At 36.2% G+C, this 25,475-nt stretch overlaps 1 protein-coding gene across 1 annotated transcript; it reads left to right on the forward strand.

Annotated features, from left to right (window-relative positions):
- Positions 1-1,386: 1,386 nt before the first annotated feature.
- LOC108470200 (BEACH domain-containing protein C2-like) lies at positions 1,387-25,200 on the forward strand. Its single transcript, XM_053017940.1, has 32 exons — positions 1,387-1,747; positions 2,366-4,255; positions 5,351-6,138; positions 6,582-7,280; positions 7,565-7,699; positions 7,977-8,081; positions 8,262-8,375; positions 13,502-13,578; positions 14,172-14,253; positions 14,497-14,823; positions 15,185-15,774; positions 16,162-16,246; positions 16,455-16,649; positions 16,886-17,431; positions 17,525-17,668; positions 17,785-18,264; positions 19,088-19,233; positions 19,880-19,949; positions 20,076-20,159; positions 20,425-20,481; positions 20,562-20,630; positions 20,790-20,876; positions 20,956-21,072; positions 21,702-21,851; positions 22,024-22,108; positions 22,206-22,326; positions 22,464-22,560; positions 22,647-22,760; positions 22,914-23,283; positions 23,365-24,137; positions 24,273-24,395; positions 24,597-25,200. The coding sequence occupies exons 2-32, from the start codon at positions 2,665-2,667 to the stop codon at positions 24,627-24,629; spliced, it is 8,454 nt and encodes a 2,817-aa protein (XP_052873900.1). The 5' UTR covers positions 1,387-1,747; positions 2,366-2,664; the 3' UTR covers positions 24,630-25,200.
- The last annotated feature ends 275 nt before the right edge of the window (positions 25,201-25,475 follow it).

The raw sequence follows: 25,475 nt of genomic DNA on the forward strand, positions 1-25,475 counted from the left end.
TTACTTGACACTGAAGTCGTGCCATAATTTCTCCGGTACTGTCCATTATCATCAAAGAGTTCGAAAATATCTTTTGTTCAATGTTGTATTTGATAAAAATCATAATTTTGGTATCTAAAGATGAAGGTGTTAATTTTTAGTGTTTAATTCAAGTTTTAAAGTTAATTTGATGAAATGTTTTAATTAATTAATAATATTAGTGATTAACTTTTTAGAACCTTAAAAAAATCTGAACAATTAGTTTGTTTTTGATAAATTAATTCACAATTAACATTAAATTCATTTTATTAACAAATTAAATTTATTTTATTAACAAATTAAATATGTAACTTTTGTGCACCTTGGTAATGTTGTTTGAATCAGATTGGACTAGCTGATTAGATGAGTTAGATCAAGAACGGATTGGACTAGCCGATAAGATTAGTTAGATCGAAAATCAACTAAGGTAGTGGTTTGGAGGACATTGAATTGAATTGGATTGGACTAGCCGATTAGGTTAGTTAGATCAAGAACGGATTGGACTAGCCGATTAAATTAGTTAGATCAAGAACCAACTAAGTTAGTGGTTTGAAGGACATTGAATTGGTTAAGAATCAGTAAGTACTAAAATGGATACACTAAAAAATACATATTTTTAAAAATAAAATGTCTGCAATTTTTTTTCTATATTTTTTGAGTATTTCAAAAAGTAGTACTTATTTTTATAGCAACTTATCAAAAAAAGTCTGCTAAAAACTACAAACCATAAAATTAGGTAGAAGTATTACAAAAGCTCATGTATTAAGAGTTGGGTTGCATTTTGTTGTTTTTATTTAAAAAATGAGCAAATTAGTCCCTATATGGTCTCGATCAAACAACAAATTGGTCCTTCTGTTAAAATTTTTTATTCATTTTTACTGTTAAAAACTAATCCATATATGTTAGCATGAAGTACACTATTTAGTTATTCTGTTAGCATCCTCAAATTTTAATAGTACAAAATTGATGAAATTTAAAAAAGAAAAAAAATTACTTTTTACTCTAATGTAGAAAGACCAATTTATCTATTTTTTTTATAAAAGGGGACAAAATACAATACTAGACCTTCATCGTATTTTTTGCCCATAAAATTATGACTTGCATGACAAATTTGGAAAATGCATGCCACTTAGATTTTAAGAGTTTATCAATTATGGAGTCAATATCATACCATACATTGCCTTTCGTAGATATATATGTTTGCGCGTGAAACAGTCAGTTGATTTCCTTACATTCAATTTGGTTATTACCCTGTTATTTACTAATTAAATAAACTTAATTAAAATTAATCAAATAAATTTAAATTTTATGTAGAGTCAGATTCAAAATTTTTAAATAGATGACATAGTTATCATTACATATAAATCGGTATAGGAATAAAATAAGTATATAGATACTATATAATTTTAAAAAGGTGGTTGGAGATATCAATTAAGTTTAACCACCATTTGTTTTTGACGGGGCAACCGTAAGGAGGTCCGAACGGCAAATTGCTAATTAGTAATTAGTGGCTAAATCCACCTTCTCTCCCGCGTCCATTTCGCCATCCTTTCTCTCTCTCTCGTCTTCTTCGTTTCTCTCTTTCTCATTTTCTGAAACTACATTTTTCTTTTTCTTTTCCTTTTTCAATTTTCTTCAATTTCTCTGTTTCTTTTATGTTTCTCATTTTAATGGATTAATCCAACGGGAAACTTCAAATTTGAACCGGACCGATCCATTTTTCACACAGGTAAGTTCATTGTCTGTTTCACATTACACGATTACATTTTCATTTTCTTGAGAATTATTCATATGAATGACCGGTAAACTGTGAATGGGTTGGTTATTTGGATCGATATTCTCTTGTTTCCTTCTTTCATCAATATTAATTTTTGAACTTCTATGCAAGTTGATCGATTCGTCAATGTGAGAACGGATCATTGTTTATTTATTGTAATTCGGAGAGTTTATATCCATTATTGTATTTTCGAATGCATTATCGCTTCATGAGCTAGATCCCGGACTGCTTGTTATGTCTTACTATTTGATTCAAATTAGATTTTTTTTTTCGTCTGCACGGTTAGAGTTAGTTTGATTCTGCGGGGGAAAATGTATTGTGGCTTTCACTAATATGTAAAATTTTATATTCTGTATTTAATTTCGTAAGTATTAATGTTGAAAGTGAAACATAAGGTTATATTTGGCTTAGTTCATGAACGGTTTTATCATTAATTCATTAGTCTATGTTTTGTGCTAAAGAGTAATTTCTCATGGTTTATGGTTGTGCATCTTTAGTGCTAGATTTATAGTTTCAAGAATTGACTGGAGTGGCTGTTAGTTCTCATCTTTTTTATTTTTGTTTTTACAGGTGGATTTGGGTGTAAATAATTCAAATGGATAGTTTCTAGGTGTTCGAAGTAATAATGCAATGAAAGAAGAAGAAGAAAAGAAGCTTGGTGAAACTTCGGTAAGGGGTTGCAGTGCTCCTGAAGTAGCTTCTGTTGTGAAGGACACGATGGAAGCTGCTGTTTCTTTAGAAAATTGAGATAAAGGTGCTGCACAATCTCATGGTAATCAGGTGGGCTCAAATGGATCCTTTCAGACAATTAGAAATACTCTTCTGGCGGGTTTGAGGAGTACTCTCAACATCTAGCAAGCACGTGGGGGATGGAGAATTATTATTCCTCAACTTCTGAACTGCAGCATGATTCTGGTTACTCTTCTCTGGGTTCACCTATAAAGCCTAAGCCAAAAGCTGATATGCCAACTGTATCTTCTGAATTATTACATTTAGTTGATTCTGCCATTATGGGGAGGCCTGAAAGCTTGGAGAAGCTGAAGAATATTGTAAGTGAGTCTGAGTCTTTTGGAAGTAAGGAAGATGTGGATTGCAGTCCATTTTTGGTTGTTGATTCACTTATTGCCACAATGGGTGGAATTGAAAGTTTTGAAGAGGATGACGAAAACAGTCCTCCAAGTGTGATGCTAAACTCTAGGGCTGCAGTTGTGGCAGGTGAGCTAATTCCTTGGCTTCCATGGGAAGGAGATAGTGACATTGTCATGTCTGCAAGGACACGGATGGTTAGAGGCTTGCTGGTTATATTAAGGGCTTGTACGAGAAACAGGGCAATGTGCTCTATGGCTGGCTTATTAGGAGTTCTTTTGAGGTCAGCTGAGAATATTTTTACTCAGGATGTTGGCTCAATAAAGCAGATAAAATGGGACGGAACTCCCTTATGCTATTGCATCCAACATTTGGCGGGGCATTCGCTTAATGTTATTGATTTGCACGGATGGTTTCAGGTCGTGACAAGAACAATTACTACCATTTGGGCACCTCACTTAATGCTTGCACTAGAGAAGGCAGTTTGTGGGAAAGAGTCTAGGGGACCAGCATGTACTTTTGAATTTTTTGGTGAATGCTCTGGCTTACTAGCTTCTGGGGACAGTCGTTGGCCATTTACCAATGGATATGCCTTTTCAACATGGATCTATATTGAATCATTTGCAGATTCATTAAACACCGCTACTGCTGCAGCTGCCATTGCTGCTGCTGCAGCAGCTGAGTCAGGAAAGTCATCAGCAATGTCTGCTGCTGCTGCTGCAAGTGCGCTTGCTGGTGAAGGCACAGCACTTATGCCTCGTTTATTTAGTTTCCTATCAACTGATAATCAGGGAATAGAGGCATACTTTCATGCACAGTTTTTAGTGGTTGAAAGTGGGAACGGAAAAGGAAAAAAGGCTTCTGTACATTTTACTCATCCTTTCAAGCCACAGTGTTGGTATTTTATTGGATTGGAGCATGTATGCAGGCAGGGGCTTATTGGTAAAGCAGAGAATGAATTGAGATTATATATTGATGGATCCTTATATGAAAGTCGTCCTTTCGAGTTTCCTCGCATCTCTAAGCCACTTGGATTTTGTTGCATTGGAACAAGCTCCCCTCCTACAACGGCTAGCTTACAGAACAGTCAACCTCAATTCCCTTTATTTGCTGAAATGGGCCCAGTATATATCTTTAAGGAACCAATTGGGCCAGAAAGAATGGCACGTATGGCTTCTAGGGGAGGGGATATGCTACCTTCTTTTGGTAATGGTGCAGGGCTTCCTTGGCTAGCCACAAACGATCATGTGCAAAGAATGGCAGAGGAAAGTTCTCTATTAGATGCTGAGATTGGAAGTTGCCTATACGTACTCTACCATCCCTGTCTTCTTAGTGGGCGATTCTGCCCAGATGCTTCTCCTTCTGGTGCTGCAGGTGAACGGATTCATCTTTTTCTTTTCTAGTCTTTTCTTTTTTTGAAGGATGAATATGTTCACCTTTAATTTCAGTATTGACATGACCTTTTAGCATGTGACTTTTGGTTTATAGATTCCAATGAAGTGTTTGAGAATACTAAGATCTCCTTGTGTGGGTGTGCTTGGTTCTTATCCTATGCTCTTTTCTATTTATCCATGATTGTGCTTGGTTCTTATCCTATGCTGTTTTCTATTTATCCATGTTCCTGAATTAGAGTATGCTTTACAAGATTGAGTAGAGAAGGGAAAACATTAATCTTATTTTCTTTCTCCTCCCTAAGCCTGTGTGCTATTTTAAAGTTGTATAAGCAAGCTAGATGCTTCTATTTCTAGGTATTGATATGATCCTGGTAGCGGATCAAAAGTTCAATACAACCGATGATTGGATCCTGCTAGTGGATCAGAAGTCCGATATAATCAAGTTTGAGGATATAGATAAGCGGATCAAAACTCACAGGTGCCAATGGGTTCAAGTACAAAAGCACAAGCTGGAAGATACAAAAAGCAATCTCTTGCTTAATGTTACTGATTCTTGGAGATGAAGTCACTTGGATGAATTGGATTATAGAATCAAGGTGGTTAACACGTTGCAAGTTGGAGGAGGAAGATTGTGACAAAAGTGATTTTTATTCACAAGAGATTAGTTGTATCATACTTGTTTGTTTTCCTGTAACTTTTCTCCCCTCTTTATCAGTGCATGCATATCTGGTGGAGGAGCCGTTGATTGCTGGGTGGATGATATGTCAGTTTACTAGACTGTGCATGTAAATTCATCTACTGCTCATGCCCTAGCTTTTTCATGTATTACATTGGTTTGCTTGACTTTTTTCCCTTTTTGAATAAATTTGATTGTGGACCTTGCAATATATTTACCATATGTGTGGAGAAAGAATTATCTGTTTATATTAGTTTCTTAAATCATGATTTTTACTTTTTTTCCTTCCTATTTGTCTTCTGCATCATATTTATACTTGGAATTGGTTGCCTTCTTTTCATTCTTTTGCATTCAAGAATTGGTTTGTTCTCGCTCAATTACCTTTTTTTGGTGATTCAGGTAAAGTGCGCAGGCCGGCTGAGGTTATTGGACAAGTCCATATTGCAACACGGATGAGAGCTGTGGAGGCTATCTGGGCATTAGCTTATGGAGGTCCCATGTCTTTACTTCCTCTGGCGATCAGCAATGTGCATCAAGGTAGCTTGGAACCAGAAAAGGGTAGCCCTCCATTGTCTTTGGCTACAGCTTCCCTTGCAGCACCAATTTTCAGAATTATTTCAGTTGCCATTAATCACCCTGGAAACAATGAAGAGATATATCGTAGAAGGGGACCTGAGATTCTGTCTAGAATCTTAAACTATCTCTTACAAACTTTGTCTTCTCTTGGTGTTGGAAAGGATGATGGGGCGAGAGATGAGGAGCTTGTGGCTTCTGTTGTTTCCATTTGCCTATTTCAAAAGCATAATTACGCTCTTAAAGTGCAGCTCTTCAGTACACTGCTTTTGGATCTTAAAATTTGGCGTTTGTGTAGCTATGGCCTCCAAAAGAAACTCCTCTCATCACTTGCAGATATGGTCTTCACAGAGTCATCAGTCATGCGAGATGCCAATGCTATGCAAATGCTTCTTGATGAATGTAGAAGGTGCTATTGGACAATCCGTGAAAAGGACTCCCTAGATTCTTTTTCCCTAAATGGTGATATGCGCCCAATGGGTGAAGTGAATGCTTTGGTTGATGAGCTCTTAGTTGTCATTGAACTTCTAATAGGAGCAGCACCACCTTCTATGGCTGCAGATGACGTCTGTTGTTTACTTGGATTCATGGTTGATTGCCCACAATCCAATCAGGTGAACTCATGTTGTTTTCTAATTTCATTTAGTAGTGCCTTTGAGGATGCACAATTCACTTCTTTTTAATAATTTTTAGATAAAAGTTGAGAGCATTTTTGTTACAAATGTTAGATCATATTGAAGCATGGGTATCTTTGTGATGGCTGCCTATCTTTCTGATTTAATTAAGTTGTGAAAGCACTTAATTTTTAAAGATGTAAACATTCTGATGGGGATACTTAAAATTCTTTTCTTTTCTTTTCTTCTCTGTCATGAATTTTGCTTGTGTATAACTTTTGTACTTTTGTAGTTTCCTTTGTTGGATCAGTATATGATGAAGAATAACCTGCCCTTGTGGCTATGAGCATGGCTCATATTTCTGGCTGATATTGTGGGTTATCTTGTGTGTACTATTTTCTTATTGTTCTACATGAAAAATTACTTGCTAGTATTTCTTTTAGGTTGCTAGGGTGCTACATTTAATCCACAGGCTAGTGGTACAACCAAATGCAGCCAGAGCTCAAACATTTGCAGAGGCATTCATTGGTTCTGGTGGCATAGAAACACTCCTTGTCCTCCTGCAACGAGAAGCTAAAGCTGGTGATCACCACATTCCTGAAACTAACACTAGGGCTGATGAAAGTTCATCTGTTCAAAGATCTGAACCAGGAGATAGTGGTGGTGGGGTTCCAGGACAAAGTCAGAATGAAGGATCTCTGAAGGAGAGAGATCAAACTTCTGAAAAGAAAGATTTTGAATCTCAACCCCTTGGTTGTGGGGTCTTTTCTCCTATTCCGAAAGTGGAAAGGATGTCATCTGTTTCTGAAAATACTTTTATGAAGAATTTGGGTGGAATAAGTCTTTCAATTAGTGCTGACAATGCAAGGAATAATGTTTACAATTTTGACAAAAATGATGGAATTGTTGTTGGGATCATTGGGCTGTTAGGTGCTTTAGTAGCATGTGGCCATCTGAAATTTGGTTCACCTGTGTCTTCAGAGATGACAAGCAGCCTTTTTGGTGCTGAATTAAATGATGCAGGTGGTGGTATGTTTGAAGATAAAGTTTCTCTTCTGCTTTTTGCTTTGCAGAAGGCTTTGCAGGCTGCTCCTAATAGGCTTATGACGACCAATGTGTACATGGCTTTACTGGGGGCTTCGGTATGATAAATATATATTTGCTTTAGTAATAACTTGCCCTTTTTGCTCAATGATAATTTTTCTTATATTTTCTTACAGCTTTTGTTGGTTGAAAAACTTATTGCTCCATTGTATTGATTTTCTACTTTTCAGCTTGGATACACTGCCTGTGATATTTCAACTCGCTTAAGTAGAAAGATTATCTCCACTTCGGAGCTATGTTAGCTTCTTACAGTGCCTTACACTTGCATGTAGCATTGAATTCTTATGTTCTATATGCTTCTTGTTTCTTTTAACTTCCACAGATCAATGCTTCTTCGACAGAGGATTGGTTGAACCTATATGATTCTAGCAATCATTTTGAACATTTGCAACTTTTGTTGGTTTTGTTGCGTGTGCTGCCACATGCACCTAGAGCTTTCCAAAGCTGCGCACTACAAGTATGCTTGCCTGGATTTCTTGGTTGTTTCTTTTGTTTTGTGGTTCTTGAATTAGTAGAAAATAAGCTTTAATTACATTTTTTTTTCTTATGATAGCAAAACATAATTTTCAACCATTGTCAATTTCTGTGTGTATGTAGCATTTCTCATCCTGAATTCAACTCCGTTCACATATTGGTCTGCTACCTTTTGTTTTCACACTTTTAATTTCCCTTATTATGGATTTTCTGTTTTTCTATTATAATACCTGAGCAACTTCTTTTCTATATGATTTCAGGATCTTCTGTTTTTGGCTTGCAGTCATCCAGAAAATAGAAGCAGGCTAACAAAAATGGAGGAATGGCCTGAGTGGATACTAGAGGTTCATATCTCTAACTATGAGGTAATTTTTTCCAACTTCAAAAGCTTTTATCTTTTCTCTATGCTTGTGTCCTTCCCCTTGTCATCTTTGATTGCATGTAAATCTAGCAGTTGGTGTGGGTTGGAATTAGAATTTTAGCATTTTCCAATTACCATTTGACCTTAGTAAATTTGAATTTAATTATACTTTTAGTGTTTCCAGATGGATGCAAGAAAACAGTCTTGTTCAGTAAACTTAGGAGACATAGAGGACCTCATACACAATTTCCTAATCATCATGTTGGAGCATTCAATGCGCCAAAAGGATGGATGGAAGGTTTGTCTTTTGTTGAAATATGTATATATTTTAAATTTAATTAGGTAGATAAATCTTATTTGGATAGATAAGTTTTATTCATATTCTAGAAATATTTTTATTTTATATTTTAGTAGTTTACTAGAATAAGGGAACTATTTTCTTTTTATGTTTTAGTAGTTTATTAGAATAAGGGAACTATTTTCCCAATTAGGATTAGGACTTTTTTTTCTCTATTTAAGTTCAATTCTTTAGTTAATAAGAAAAGTATAATTTTATTCAAAGCTATCTTGAAATCTTTCATGGCATCTGAGCTAGGTTAAAATCTCTAGTAACATCATGGTTAAAACAGCCTTCACTGGAGATAAGAGATCCAGCAATCAAACAGAGGAAAAAAGTTCTACAGTTGAAACAACTACCGAGAGTACAATGACTCAAGGGACAGAGGCGTCTCACCTTTCTTTTCAACTGACATCTCACAAGTTGAATGGCAAGAATTATCTGGAATGGTCGCAGTCCGTAAAATTAGCAATTGATAGGCGCGGCAAGCTAGGTCATTTAAATGGAGAAGTTGAGCAACCACAGGTGGGTGATCCAAAGATGAGCAAGTGGAGGTCAGAAAATTCTATGGTAATTGCGTGGCTTATTAATTCCATGGAAGCTTCCATAGGTAAACCTTTTCTTTTTCTCCCAACTGCTAAAGATGTTTGGGACGCTGTGAAAGACACCTATTCAGATTTAGAAAACGCTTCACAGATTTTTGAGTTAAAAATAAAACTGTGGAAAGCTAGGCAAGGGGAAAAAGAAGTTACTCTTTATTATAATGAGATGATGTCTCTTTGGCAAGAACTGGATCAGTGTTATAATGATGAATGGGAGTGTCCCGGAGATGGTGTAAAAGCTATGAAAAAAGAAGAGAATGAAAGAGCTTATTTGTTTCTGGCTGGTTTAAATAAAGAATTTGATGAAGTGAGATCTCGGATCCTAGGGAAAAAACCGCTTCCAAAACTTCGTGAGATTTTTTCTGAGGTTAGAAGAGAGGAGACAAGGAGAAAAGTAATGTTAAAGCCAGGGTTTGAAGCTAATGATGATAATTTTGCTCTTGTAACTATTAAAAATAATGATGATAGTGAAAAAAAGAAAAAACCTTGGTGCGATCACTGCAAAAAATATTGGCACACTCGTGAAACGTGTTGGAAGCTCCATGGGAAACCGACAAATGGAAGGAAAAAGAATGGCAATGGTCGTGGTTTACAATCAGGGGATAGCAGAGCTTTCCAAACAACTAATGGAAATTATGAGGGCCAAAGTTCTCTGGAAGGGTCTCCATTCACTAAGGAACAATTAGAGCATCTACACAAGTTTTTTCAATCACCACAATTTCAGATGAATTTTTCTATTCCTAACTCATCCAATAATCCTTCTTCCTCTTTTGCCCAATCAGGTACTGATTTTTCTGTTTTTTTCAGTGTCAAGCATTGTAAAACAAACACATGGATCGTTGATTCTGGAGCTAGTGATCACATGACTAGCAGTCATTTTCTTTTTTCAACTTACACACCTTGCGCAGGAAACAAAAAGATCAAAGTAGCAGGTGGGTCCTTCTCGGCAATAGCCGGGAAAGGCACTGTTAAAATTTCATCTTCCTTGGTTTTACATGATGTTTTACATGTGCCAAATCTAGCTTGTAATCTCATATCGGTCAGTAAATTATCCCAGTCCTCAAATTGTCATGTTATATTTGACTCCTCTATGTGTAAGTTTTAGGACATGGTCTCGGGGAGGATGATTGGCAATGCTAAAGAATTTGGTGGAATTTACTTTCTTGAAGACGATCATCTAAGTCAACCAACAACTACTTTATGTTTAAATTCTGTTTTTGATTTTGATAAGGTTATGATTTGGCATTATAGGCTTGGACATCCTAATTTTTATTATTTAAGATATTTGTTACCTAATCTATTTAAAAATAAAAGTCCTTCTTCATATCATTGTGAATTTTGTGAATTGGCTAAACATCATCGGACATTCTTTCCACCTCAAAAATATAAAGCCTCCAAACCTTTTTCGTTAATTCATAGTGATGTTTGGGGACCTTCAAGAGTCTCGACTTTTTCAGGAAAACGTTGGTTTGTCACATTTATTGATGATCATACTCGACTTTGTTGGGTGTTTTTATTAAAAGATAAGTCCGAAGTTAAAAATGTGTTTCAGTTTTTTTATGCTATGGTGAAAACACAATTTGGTGTGAAAATAGAAGTATTTCGAACTGACAATGGTGGAGAATTTTTTAGCGACCAATTAGGTATTTTCTTAACCAAACATGGAATAGTCCACCAAAGTTCTTGTACAAATACACCACAACAAAATGGGATTGCAGAAAGAAAAAACCGACATCTTTTGAAAGTAACTAGAGCCTTGATGTTCACTAGTCAAGTACCACGTTATCTTTGGGGCGAAGCCTTGTTAACAGTTACATATCTTATTAATAGAATGCCCAGTAAAATTCTAAATTATAGAACTCCTTTTAGTCTCTTTAAAGATAACTTTCCTAACTCAAAATTGATTACAGATTTATCCCTTCGAGTTTTTGGGTGTAGTGTTTTTGTTCATCTTCACAACCAAGGTAAACTAGATCCTAGAGTAAAAAAATGTGTATTTGTTGGTTATGCTTCTAATAAAAAGGGTTACAAATGTTATGATCCAATTGATAGGAAGATTATAGTTACCATGGATGTCACATTTGTTGAAACAAAATCTTATTTTCATTTTAATCTTCAGGGAGGGAATTATACTAAAGAAGATTTTATAATTGATCAAGAAGAGACTAGGAATATACAACATAGGGATTCTAATAATGGGGAAGGCGAATTTATAATTAACACAAAAATTAATGATGTTAATGTTAATGAAAAGGAGGATGAAGGTGTAGAGTCTTATCATGAAAATAAAGAACAAACAAAGGAGTTAATTGTTTACTCAAGAAGAAATCGAAATCAAGAAAGTGGAATCCACCAGATTCATCACCAAGAATCCGACCCGCAAGATCCTGTCAAAAGCCCAGGTAAAGCTCATAATCCAGCCAATGAATTTTTTGATTTAGATATTCCAATTGCCAAAAGAAAAGGTGTTAGAAATATTGTCAAATATCCCATGTCTAACTTTGTATCCTATAAAGCCTTATCTTCGACATTCTCAACCTTTGTTTCGTGTCTCGATATTGTCCAAATACCAAAAAATGTGAAAGATGCTTTACAGGTTCCTGAGTGGAAGGAGACTATTTTAGAGGAGATGCGTGCTCTTGAAAAAACAGGTACATGGGAAACAATGGAATTACCTGTAGGGAAAAAAACAGTGGGCTGTAAATGGGTGTTCACAACCAAATTCAAACCAGATGGATCTTTAGATAGATACAAAGCCCGATTGGTAGCAAAAGGGTACACTCAAACGGGATAGATTATCTTGAAACATTTGCTCCAGTGGCCAAATTAAATTCCATTAGAGTTCTTTTATCAATTGCTGTTAATCTTGATTGGTTTTTACAGCAACTAGATGTGAAGAATGCTTTCCTAAATGGAAAACTTGAAGAAGAAGTTTACATGGATCCTCCTCCAGGTTTTGAAGAAAAATTTGGAACTCGAGTATGTAAACTCAAGAAATCTTTATACGGTCTGAAGCAGTCTCCTCGAGCTTGGTTTGAACGATTCACTCAAGTTGTTAAAAAACAAGGTTACTCACAAGGGCAAGCTGGTCACACAATGTTCTATCGACATTCACAAAAAGGTAGAATAGCTGTTATTATAGTTTATGTCGATGATATCATTCTTACAGGAGATGATGTGGATGAAATAAGACGTCTCAAGGAGCATCTAGCATTGGAGTTTGAGATCAAAGACTTGGGTCCTTTGAAATACTTTCTTGGAATGGAAGTTGCTCGATCAAAGAAGGGTCTTGTGGTCTCTCAGAAAAAATATGTGATTGATCTTTTAAAAGAGGCTGGGATGAGTGGTTGCCGCCCAGCTGACACACCAATTGATCCAAATGTAAAATTTGAAAATAAAGAAGGTCGATTAGTTGATAAAGGGCAGTACCAAAGATTAGTTGGTAAGTTAATTTACTTATCACATACAAGGCCAGACATAGCTTTTGCAGTAAGCTTAGTGAGTCAATTTATGCACTCCCCAATGGAGGAACATGAAGAAGCAGTGTTTCGAATTCTAAGATACTTGAAGAGTTCACCGGGAAAGGGCTTATTCTTCAAGAAATCCGAACAAAGAGGAATTGAAGCTTATACAGATGCAGATTGGGCAGGCTCAATAACAGACAGAAGATCTACATTAGGATACTGTACATTTGTTTGGGGAAACCTTGTGACTTGGTGAAGCAAAAAACAAACTGCTGTAGCAAGAAGTTGTGCAGAGGCTGAGTTTAGGTCAATGGCTCAAGGAATTTGTGAAATGGTTTGGTTAAAAAGAATTATGGAAGAGCTGAGGAAACCAATAACTTCACCAATGAAGTTGTACTGTGATAGCAAAGCTGCCATTAGCATTGCTCACAACCCAGTCCAACATGACAGAACTAAACATGTTGAGATTGATAGACACTTTATCAAGGAAAAGATTGAAGAAGACCAAATGTGCATGCCGTTTGTTCCTTCAAAACAACAGATTGCTGACATACTCACCAAATGACTCTCTAAGACAAGCTTTGATTTTCTTGTAAGCAAGTTGGGCATGATTGATATATATGCACCAACTTGAGGGAGGGTGTTGAAATATGTATATATTTTAAATTTAATTAGGTAGATAAATCTTATTTGGATAGATAAGTTTTATTCATATTCTAGAAATATTTTAATTTTATCTTTTAGTAGTTTACTAGAATAAGGGAACTATTTTCTTTTTATGTTTTAGTAGTTTATTAGAATAAGGGAACTATTTTCCCAATTAGGATTAGGATTTTTTTTTCTCTATTTAAGTTCAATTCTTTAGTTAATAAGAAAAGTACAATTTTATTCAAAGCTCTCTTGAAATCTTTCATCTTTATCCATCTTTTCCACACTGTATCTTTAATTATTCATTTGTCCCCCTTAATCTTAAGCATTCCTATTCCATTTAAATTTTCCAGACATTGCTTCCATTTTACAGGATATTGAAGCTACGGTTCATTGTGCAGAATGGCTCTCTATCGTGGGTGGATCTAGCACGAGGGATAAGAGAATTAGGTATCACTCACTAAATCCTGTTTCGTGGTTTTCATTTCTTTTGCTATTCATATGCAGTTGACCTTAGTTGCTTTCCCTGTACTGCCATGTAAAAAAGGCACATGTCTATGTGAGAACATCCTCAAGATGTTTGTGCAGGGGATAATCAAGTTAAAGGACAAATGTCAATTTTGTATTTACACAGATAAAGTAGTCATAATTTCAGTCTTGTGGAATCACTGAGTCATTAAATTCTGTGATTTTGACTTCAATATGAAGTGCCAAATGTGGAAACTTTATTTGTTTCTTTTCTATTCTCTAAAAATCATGCATCGAATAAAGAATTGAACATATTCCATATATTTGCATTGGATGCATAGATGGCTATAAAACTGCATTGATTAAGTTAATCTAAACTCACTGATTGGTTTACATGATATGCTCTTCATGGAGCCAATAAAAAGTGTTAGTTCTGTATAGTTCTTGAATAAGTCTGCTAAAACACTCTTAGGTACAGTGGTTGTTTATCCTTAAAGCTATCATTCATTTTTTTTCCTGATAAATAAGTATAGCCCTTAATATATTCTCATTTCCTATGTGGTTTTATTCTGAAGGCGTGAAGAATCTTTGCCAATATTCAAGAGAAGGCTATTGGGCGGCTTGATGGATTTTGCTACCAGAGAACTGCAGGCTCAGGTAACAATGAGTCATTACAAAGTGCAGTTTGACACATAACTGATAGCTTTTATATATTTTTTCATTTTAAATTAGTAAAGTATCATAGAAAATGGAATATCTATGTAAGTTGAGATAATCGTAAAGAAAGAAAATGAAAAAGCAATCTTCTTTCAACTACCTTCTGCCATTTTAATGTTCTCATAACTGGTTGCTTTCACCGAAATTTTTGTTTGTTTTCATCATTGAGCTTTTCCTCTGTAGCAGACTCAACTTATTGCTGCTGCTTCTGCTGGGATTGCAGCAGAAGGTTTGTCCGCAAAGGATGCTAAGGCGGAAGCAGAGAATGCTGCTCAGCTTTCGGTGTTTTTGGTAGAGAACGCAATTGTAATTTTAATGCTTATTGAAGATCATTTTCGGTTACAAAGTAAAATTTCTAATGCCTCACGGAAAGTTGATGGTAATGCATCTCCAGTTCATATCGCGTCTACCTTAAATAATCACTCAAATTCAACAGTATCAATCAGTAGAGAATCATCTGAAGCTGAGGATGATGATATATCTGTAGATACTGGCGGGCTCCCTTTTGATGTATGTATATTGTCTCCTCGAAGACACATCTGTATTGCATACCTGAAATTGTACATAATCTATTGATTTATGTTTATATGTAGGTCTTATCTGTTAAACTTCACCATATTCTGTTGTTGCTTTATTTGATAGAATATCTACCTCGGTTTCATAACTTTTGGCATTGGACATGTGATAATTCTTAGGAATGATGTTTTTAATGTTCTTTTAGTTAAAGAAAATGTATATTTCTTGGAATGTCTAGTTGAACATTGCTTTGACTTCCTCTCCCCTATCCCTTGCTTTAATATGTGTTGTTTCTACCCTTCATGTTCAATTACTAAACAATGTCCTTTCTTCAATTGCTGATGCCAATTGGCAGATTTCTGCAACAGCAATGGAATGGCTTACTGCAGCAGCTGCTGCTGAGCCTTATGACTCTGTCTCTGCTGCTTTTGTGTCATACGGTAGTTGTGCTACGGATATAGCGGAGGGTTGGAAATACAGGAGTCGTTTATGGTATGGTCTTGGACTATCTGAAAAAGAAGTTGGCATTGGTGGTGGTGGCAGTGGCTGGGAGTTGTGGAATGCTGCTTTGAAAAAGGATGCCAATGGAAACTGGATTGAACTTCCCCTAGTGAAGAAGTCTGTAAACATGCTCCAAGCTTTATTGTTGGATGATTCTGGGCTTGGCGATTGTCTTGGTATGGGTGGTGGATCAGGTACTGGGATGGGAGGAATGGCAGCACTTTACCAGTTGCTGGACAGTGACCAACCATTTTTATGCATGCTTCGCATGGTACTTCTTTCAATGAGGGAAGAAGATACTGGACAAGACAACATGCTCACAAGGAACGTAGGCATAGAAGATGGAATGTCGGAAGGAGTGAATCACCAAGGAGGTAACAACATGTCTTTAGATGACAGTGCTCAAATGGCTGTTGGAAAACCATGGTCCTCTTTAGTGTGGAGGTAAGTTAAATGGAGGAAATCGTAACCAATAACATGATCCATATACATTTCTCTGCACTTTGCTTTGTTGTTTATGTAAGTTAATCAGAGGAAACCTGAACCAATTACCACATATGGGCCAAAACTATATATTTCTGTGAGCTTTTGTATGTTGTGTATTTAAGTTAAGCAGAGGAATTGTAACCAATAACCACATATGAGACATTAATCTCTTTGCTTTTCCTATAATTTTCTCCTGCTTTTATTTTTCTTCTTCCAAATAGGCATGTACCCATCCCACTAAATATATTTGTGCTATTTGACTATGTAGTCCAATGGTATTGTTTCCGCTTCACTTCCAAGATTCATATAGGAGTTTTTGAATTTAATCATTTTAATTACATGCAGTGTGCTTTCTCCTATTTTGAACATGCCAATCTCCGACTCCAAAAGACAAAGAGTTTTGGTAGCATCCTCTGTTCTCTATTCTGAGGTTAGTTCTAACTGAATCAACTTAGTGGGAAACATGAGCAAACCTTTTAACCATTTAGCTTCTCTTGTTTGCTTCTTTATCGACATTTTTTGTGACATAGAAATATGTTTTCTTCTTCTTTGCTAAGTTCTCTTCTATTATCATATTCATGCTATTATCATCATGTCATAAGCAAACTATCGGTTGTTGATCAGTATGTATGCTGCAGGTATGGCATGCTGTTGGGAGGGACAGAAAGCCACTTCGTAAACAGTATCTTGAGGCCATTGTACCACCTTTTGTTGCTGTTTTGAGGAGGTGGCGACCAGTTTTGGCAGGAATTCATGATCTTGCTACTCCTGATGGTTCGAATCCTCTTACCGTTGATAATCGCATATTGGCTGCTGATGCACCGCCATTAGAGGTTCTCATTATCATTCTTATCTCCTAACTTTAAATCCCTTTCGTAAGGTGTCAATTCTGTCTTTCCTACTGCTATTAGTGCTAATTTCCTATTCCCAATGTATTCACATATGCTTCTCGATTTTGCATGAATCTCTTAAAGGAGTCTGCATTTATTCTCAACAAAGATTTTGTTATTGTCGACCTTATTCTACATCATTTGGGGTTCTTTAATTTTCTTTAATTTTTTCTTTTCAGGCAGCCCTTGCAATGGTCTCTCCAGCTTGGGCTGCTGCTTTTGCATCACCACCAGCTGCTATGGGATTGGCAATGATTGCTGCTGGTGCTAGCGGAGCAGAAACTCCTGCTCCTCCAACAACAGCACATCTTAAACGTGACTCCTCCATGCTTGAGCGCAAAACAGCTAAGCTGACCACTTTTTCTAGTTTTCAGAAACCTCTGGAGGTTCCTACCAAAACACCATCTCACCCAAAAGACAAGGCAGCAGCAAAGGCTGCTGCCTTGGCAGCTGCACGTGATCTTGAACGCAATGCAAAGATTGGTTCTGGAAGAGGTCTCAGTGCTGTTGCAATGGCTACTTCTGCACAGCGGAGGAATGCTAGTGATATGGAGCGGGTGAAAAGATGGAATGATTCTGAAGCCATGGGGGTTGCTTGGATGGAATGTCTGCAACCATTTGATACAAAATCAGTCTATGGGAAAGATTTTAACGCTTTATCCTATAAATTTATTGCAGTCCTTGTTGCAAGTTTTGCTTTAGCAAGAAACATTCAGCGATCAGAGGTTTGGTTACTGCTGGCTGTCATTATTGTCACTAATTTCCTAAGGCAAAAAATAAAAATTGTTTAAATAGATTCATCTACTTTACTTTTCCAGACTGATAGGCGTGGACAAGTTGATCTAGTTGCACAATATAGCTTATTCACTGGGATACGTGCTTGGCGCAAACTTATTCATTACTTGATAGAGATGAAATGTCTCTTTGGGCCATTAGGGGACCAATTTTCAAGCCAGGCACATGTAAGTTTTGAGACTTACTTTCCTCCTGTATGGCCATAGTATATGTTGCTAGATAATGGATTTGATTTCTTCTCCCCTTGCCTAACATTTTTCTTTTCCATTTATGGTATGTGTAGATTTTCTGGAAGCTAGAGTTTACGGAAAGCCCTTCTAGAATGAGACCATGTTTGAGAAGGAAATACATAGGGACTGATCATATTGGTGCTACTTCTAGTTTTGAGAATCAAAATGATGCGAAAAAGAATCAAGAGAATGTCATAAGCTTGTGTAATGCCCCTATTATAGCAGCTGAAGCAATTTCAATGGAGTTAGTGAATGAAGATGATGAACAGCCAGAAATTGATAATGTAGATAACAGAACCTCTAAAAATGGCCAAAATGGGGAAGATCCACCAAGGCTGTCTAGAATAACTGAGCAACCCTTGCAGAAATCAATAGAATCTGCTTATACTAAACTTGCCAGTGTGCAAGACTTGGTCCAAAGTTCATCAGAAATAGCTCCTGGGTATGTTCCTAGTGAACATGATGATAGAATTGTGTTTGAACTTCCTTCTTCTATGGTTCGGCAACTGAAGGTTATGCGAGGAACCTTTCAAGTAAGTTTTTAAAATCGAATTAAAAATCCTTGCAGATTATATGCAGTGATCTTGTTGCTTGTTAATGCAATTCGTTCTTTGACGGTGATGTTCTTAACTTTAGTGACTTCAATTCTAAAACCTAGATGATAAATTCTGATGCCCCTGATTCCAGAAAGTACTGATAAGCTTTTCTTTAATTAGGGTGACATGTTCTGCATTTAAGTCATAAAAGGACTGGCTGATTACAAGAACTAAGCAACTGTTCTTGAATCTTCAGAGAAGAGCGACTTTTTTTTATTTAGCATGCTGCTGATTTTGGGAAAAAGTGTGAATTTAATGGTAATATAATTGTTAAATTCCTTTAAGTGAGAACTATGCTGCTAACTGTTATGTACAATGATAATTTGTATGAATATACTTGCGTGTGTCTATATTGGAGAGGGCTACTAGGACAGATGGACCCCAGGTTAGAATCTTTAGCTCAGAAACTTCCCCTGTAATGTTTTCTTCCAGAACCAGCTGGTTTGGCCACTGATTATGCTACTAAATATCTTTTATGATCCTGGCTTTCTGTACAAATTGTGAAATGTGAAAGCGAAAGTTTTTTCATGACTAACATAGAATCCTGATTGGTGATGCTGTCCCCTTCTGCCCTATGATAATTGACTTTGGCTACTAGTTTTCTATGATTGGTCAAAGAGAAATTCTCTGCATTTTGTTTCCTAAAACATGATGGAGAGCACAATTGCAAATTTAATGCAAAATTGTCCTTACTCTTTTATATTTGTTAACTCATACAAGAAAAGAAGGGTTTTTTTATGAGCTATTCTCCATTTTTCAGGTGACCACAACGAGAATAAATTTTATAGTTGATAACACTGAAAGCAGCATAGGGCCTGATGGTTCAGAAGGAAACTCTGAAGTAAGAAATAATAAAAAAAATCGTTGTTGGCTGATGACTTCTCTTCATCAAATATATAGCAGAAGGTGAAGTTATAGTGGTGATATTATGTTAGTTTTTGTTCTCGTTTTTGTTCATGCTGATTTAGAAAATTTAAGTATAGTTGTTACTTTGTGCTACAACTTTTTTGTCATTTGACATCCTAAGCAGTGTATTGATCATCATTGTCTCACAAAATAAGCCTAGATATTGCCAACAAACCTTGATTACATGTGAGCATGCATGCATTCCTATATTTGTAAAGATGCATGCCTAGAAAATGAGAAGAGAAAGAAAAGTCTTCTGGCATTTTTTGTGACACTGTCTTTGTTTCTCTCATTGTGCCTGTTAACAACCAGAAATCTTCTAGAAATTCCTTAGTATTCTAAACATGTTGATGTGAATTTCTTCACAGAGCACTGCCGTTGGATATAACCTGCATAACAGAAATGTCTTTAGACTGTAAAATCCAGTAAAATAGAGTGAATTTTAAGTCTTCTCTCTGTGTGCTTATTGCTTATTAATATTAGCAGGAGTTTAGAGGTATACTTTATTTTAAAATTGGCATTGTAATCCATAGCAAAATATTTCTTGCTGCTGCATTCAAAGATCTTTTGGCTTTAATCATCTAATGCTGCTTTTGCTTTAGCATCTGCTGTTGCACCTCATTTTGCTAGTTTATATTTTCCATAGGTATCTCCTAAGGAGAAGTGCTCTGGAGCTGTTTATGATTGACCGTTCTAATTTCTTCTTTGATTTTGGGGTATGTTCCTATAGAAAAGATGTATGCTTTTTACGGTTGTTGATCTATTATATGCACCTCTTTTGTGAATCCTTGGCTTTGTTATTCTTCTTTGTTCTTTTATTTAAAAGATAATACTTGATCCAGAGTTCTGAGGGCCGAAGAAATGCCTACCAAGCTATTGTTCAAGCAGGACCCCCTCATTTGAGCAACATTTATCTTGCAACTCAGGTTTGCACTTTGCTTGGAGATTTTGTTTATTTTGAGACCTAGAATGTGCTCATATATACAAATGGAGAATATCATTTGTATTTAAAACAAAAAGAGTGGAAAATTTACGGATATCTCTCTTTTTTTTGAGGGAATTTGAGGATATCTTTCATCTATAAAATGGGGTTCATTTGAAGGTATCTAATGGTGTAAATGTTAACTGCTTTTAACAAGGACTCATTTTTATTCCCATTCCTGAACTAATAAATTTTTTTTTATGCTGTAGAGACCTGAACAACTCCTGAAAAAAACTCAGTTAATGGAGCGCTGGGCTAGGTGGGAGGTATGAATTACTGTGCACATATATAACTCACTTGTATTGAATAAGCAGCATAATTATTGTCTGAATTATACCTTCTGCAGATCAGCAATTTTGAATATTTAATGCAGCTAAATACACTGGCTGGGCGTACCTATAATGACATCACTCAGGTCAGTGTTTTCTAGAGTGCACTTTAACGGGTTAGTACTTACTTTTTCTGGGCAGTTTTGTATAATATCACTTAGCTACTTTTTCTGCCTCTCTCTCTTTCTTTCTTTTTTCTTTTCTTTTTATTATTATTATTATTATTATTTTTTTTTTACTTACAGTATCCAGTATTCCCGTGGATTCTTTCTGACTACAATTCAAAGAGTTTGGATCTTGCTGATCCTTCAGCATTCCGTGATCTTTCAAAGGTGTTTTGACGTCAATTTTGCTGGCACTTTGTCTCTGCACTCTCCTTTTCTGCCATTATAACTTCATCTGTATTTGCAGCCTACTGGGGCACTAAATCCAGACAGGCTTAAGAAATTCCAAGAGAGATATGCCAGCTTCGATGATTCAGTCATCCCCAAGTTCCATTATAGCTCACATTATTCAAGTGCTGGAACAGTAGGTTTTCTCTTTTGCTTAAAATTTGTCGTCATACTGTTGTGGTAGTTATTTAAATTGCTTCAAATAGGAGCACTGTTGGACACTTGGATGTATGCCTGCAATTCACGAACAAATAGGGCCATTGTTGGACAGTTGTATGCAATGTCTGTGTTGCCTGTTGAGTGTCTTACGAAAATAACTTACATTCTGTACTATCTTCTGTTAGCCTTACAAAATATGTTTTGCAAGATTGACTAATTCCCTTTATGGGGCCAACATGTTTCTTGCTGTGCCGCTAAAAGTTGTAGTTTATCTCCTTTAGCATGTTGGTTTGGTTCAATGAAATTTTGCAGTTGCATTGCACATCTTCCATTTCACTAGGTAGTATGTTTCATTTTAAAGGTAATTAACTACTATTTACTTTGATTTCAGCATCAATTGTATTGTCCTCGGAATTATTTGCTAGGATTTATTTGAAACAAGTTGTAACAAAATGGATTTCCTTGCCTCTAATTCTTGTATCCTATTTTTTGACCGAATTATTCCATTAGTTTCTATCCAAATTTCAATATTTATGCAATTAGTCAATTAGGTGAATTTTGATATCATATTATAATTTCTTTTATTTGTATCTGGTCTTCTTGCAGGTGTTATATTACCTTGTTAGAGTTGAGCCATTTACATCTCTTTCAATTCAGATGCAAGGTAGAAATTTTGGTCAGGCAGACCGTGTGTTTTCAGATGTTGCTGCTACTTGGAAAGGAGTCCTTGAGGACATGAGTGACGTGAAGGAATTGGTATGTGTTTTTTATTTTGTCTATGAGAAAATCAAACTTCTCTTGTGCAAAGAACGAATAAGATTTTATCTTGTACCTTGTAATTGTTGCATTTACATGCATTTGTACTTCATAGATTATCAAAAAAAAAAAAAAAAATTTATTTGTTTTTATTTTATTCTATTTATGTTAGGTTCCTGAGCTGTTTTACCTACCTGAGATGTTAACCAATGAAAAATCAATTGACTTTGGAACAACACAATCAGGAGGAAAGCTTGGTATGTACTACCCGAGTATCCTCTTTTCATTATCCGAAGAGAAATAAATGCCAGTTGTGCTAGTTCTGATTGTTATTTATTTATTTCCAATGTGCAGGTTCAGTCAAACTTCCACCTTGGGCTGAAAACCCTGTTGATTTCATTCATAAACATCGAATGGCTCTTGAAAGTGAGCATGTGTCTGCACATTTGCATGAATGGATTGACCTTATATTTGGGTCTGTTTTCTTTTGCTTTCTCCTCTTTCCTAAAGAAAGGCTATTGGATTTTTTTTAATAGTAATTGTTCATTGAGATTCTTGTTTCAGGCAATCTTGAATTTATTAGAACTTACTGGAGTGAATTGGAATGTTCAGGTATAAGCAACGGGGTAAAGAAGCTATATTGGCAAATAACACATTCTCTTATATTACATATGAAGGGACAGTTAATATTGACAAGATCTCTGATCCAGTAAGTTGTTTTACTATTTTTTTCCCCATTGTCTGCTCTATTTGGAACTTTCACATTGTCTTACACATTTATTATATAAATAAAAGGTAAAACAGCATGCTATACAAGACCAGATAGCTTATTTTGGACAAACTCCATCCCAGCTTCTTACTGTTCCTCACATGAAGAAGATTCCATTTTCAAAGGCTCTCCATTTGCAGGTAGAAATTTCATTCTTGGTTCGCCCTTTCTATTTTTAGCTTTGATGCAGTGTTATATAAAAACTTTATCTGCAATTACTTCCCTTGTGATCCGAATAAGGTCCTTAAAATTGAATATGCTAAAACTGATTACAGTGAACATTTTAATGTCAGACAATCTTTCGAAACCCAAAAGAAGTCAAACCATATGCTGTCCCGGTCCCTGAACGGTGCAATTTACCTGCAGCTGCTATTCATGCATCTGAAGATGCTGTCATAATAGTTGATAGAAATGTGCCAGCAGCTCGTATTGCACAACATAAGTGGCAACCATTCACTCCTGATGATCAGGGAAAACCATTTGTATTTCAGCATGGACAGGCAACGGCAAGCTCTACTAGTGGAGCACTTACAAGAATGTTCAAAGTACCAGGAGGCTCAGGTTCTGATGAGTGTCAGTTTCCCCAGGCACTAGCATTTGCTTCATCTGGGATCAGAAGCTCGTCTATTGTTTCCATCACGTGTGATAAAGTAATTATCACAGGTAACCTATTTATTTACATTGTTCTGCCAACTTTTAGTTTCAGTTAAATTTAATGTCTGATAAACTTTCAACGCTTCCTAGGCGGACATGCAGATAACAGTATCAAGATTTTGTCACCTGATGGAGCAAATACACTAGAAACGGCTTTTGGACACTGTGCTCCTGTCACTTGCCTTTCTCTATCGCCAGATAGCAACTATCTCGTGACAGGATCACGGGACTCTACCGTATTACTTTGGAGGATACATAGGGCAAATACATCCGGCTCAAATAGCACACCTGAGCCACCTGCTTCCCCTCGCAGACCACCCTCACCTGCTAGAGCTAATTTAGCTAAAATCATAGCAGATAAAAGCAGGCAGCATTGGATAGAAGGTCCCATACATGTCCTTCGAGGTCACCACAAGGAAATTCTTTGTTGCTGTGTCAGTACGGATCTATGTTTGGTTGTTTCATGTAGCTTTTCATCAGATGTTCTTTTGCATTCTATAAGAAGGGGTCGCTTGATTAGACGGCTTGCTGGTGTGGAAGCTGACGCTATCTGCCTTTCATCTGAGGGAACCATTTTAACATGGAACCAATCGAAACGAACTCTCAGCACATTCACTCTCAATGGAGTTCTGGTTGCAAGAGCACAACTTCCTTCCTTGGGTGGTGTTGGTTGCATGGAAATTTCCATGGATGGTAAGAGTGCTTTAATTGGAATGGACTCAACTTTGCGCAATAACAGCCGGGACTCGAGTTTGAAGAAAGCCGTAGTTGATGATTCGGCTCTTGAGTCAGAAGAGAACAAAAGAAACAAATTGGATATACCATCACCTTCCATTTGCTTTTTGGATCTGCATACTCTCAAGGTATACAAAAATGTTTAAGCAGATTCTATTATGCCTTAATCCCCATCTGCACCTCCTGTACATAAATCAATGCGGCATGTTTGTGGTTTTGGCTTACATTAATTTTCTTTTTATGTGCCACCTTCTCATTTGCAGGTGTTCCATGTCTTGAAACTCAAAGAAGGTCAGGATATTACAGCTCTTGCTTTGAACGAGGATAACACAAATCTTCTAGTGTCAACTGCAGATAAGCAGTTGATCGTTTTCACAGATCCGGCCGTAAGTTGAACTTTTTCCTTTTCTCCATTTCTTGGTTCTTCTTCAGTCATTTAGCCTAAATATTAATTACTTTTTAAATGATCCTTGGAGATAATATTTCAAAAGAAAAAAGCAGGAGCAACATAGCTTTAAAACTACTAATCTTAAACCAAAACTGTTGAATTAAAAGTGTTTGAATTCGTATCGTTTCATCGGATGTAGTTGAGCAAGAAAAGTGGTGGATCAGCTGCTTAAGCATAGTTTAGGAAGGTGAAGGGCTCAGCCCTGTTATAAATGTCGTGGTCTTCTATCCAGCCCTTGAGTTTTTTGATTGGCTAAAGAATGAGTATAGAAGATGCACTATTGATGCCACCAGGATCGATTGTGTAAAGAAGAAATCAAGCGAATAACAAACACGACTTAACCGCGCCAGCTGCTCTTCATGTATATAAAATATAGTGAAACAACCCTATAATGATATGATTAACAAACAACTGGGTTCTATGTTACTCGTACTTGAAGATGAGTATCAGATACGGGTAAGTTCAAAGAATTTCTTTAAACTTTTATTTTTTTTTTGATGTATTTGGATGGTTATATCTCATACCCCATGTGCCAAATCCATAAACTACTTGGAGGCTTGTTGAAATATTCAGCATTGTTTATTTCTTATATTAAAATATGAGAATGAGAAATCGAAAGCAGATCATCTTCTGTTGTATTCATTGTCCCTCACTTTTTGAAGCTTGTTTCAAGGGGGAAAAAAGAACAACTTTTATCATTATTGTTGGAACTTAGAAATCAGAATGAAGAAATTTGACAGAAACTTGAGCTTGAAGGCTCGATGCTTGCTGAACAAACAAGAAAATTCAGCTAAGAAGCTTTGAGCAAAACAAACAGAATCGGGCAAGAATTTGAGAAAAGAAATGCTTGAGTAATAAAAAGAAAATGAAGAAGAAAGTGTGTATTTTTCATTAACTTGAAATTGAGGCATAATGCCAATACATATACCAGTCAATAAGCTAGTCAAAACAAACAAATTTCATCTAAACAATTACCTACTACCACTAAGTAACCTTGAAACTTATAAAACATGACTTG

Source organism: Gossypium arboreum, chromosome 8, assembly GCF_025698485.1.
Source record: "Gossypium arboreum isolate Shixiya-1 chromosome 8, ASM2569848v2, whole genome shotgun sequence".
NCBI lineage: Eukaryota > Viridiplantae > Streptophyta > Magnoliopsida > Malvales > Malvaceae > Gossypium > Gossypium arboreum.

Bases quoted from the DNA above. Each gene is read 5' to 3' on its own strand.
- LOC108470200 (XM_053017940.1), top strand. From the start codon at position 2,665: ATGGAGAATTATTATTCCTCAACTTCTGAACTGCAGCATGATTCTGGT. The intron at 21,852-22,023 runs GTATGTGTTTTT...TATTTATGTTAG, and splicing joins TGAGTGACGTGAAGGAATTG to GTTCCTGAGCTGTTTTACCT. The intron at 22,327-22,463 runs GTCTGTTTTCTT...TGGAATGTTCAG, and splicing joins TGGATTGACCTTATATTTGG to GTATAAGCAACGGGGTAAAG.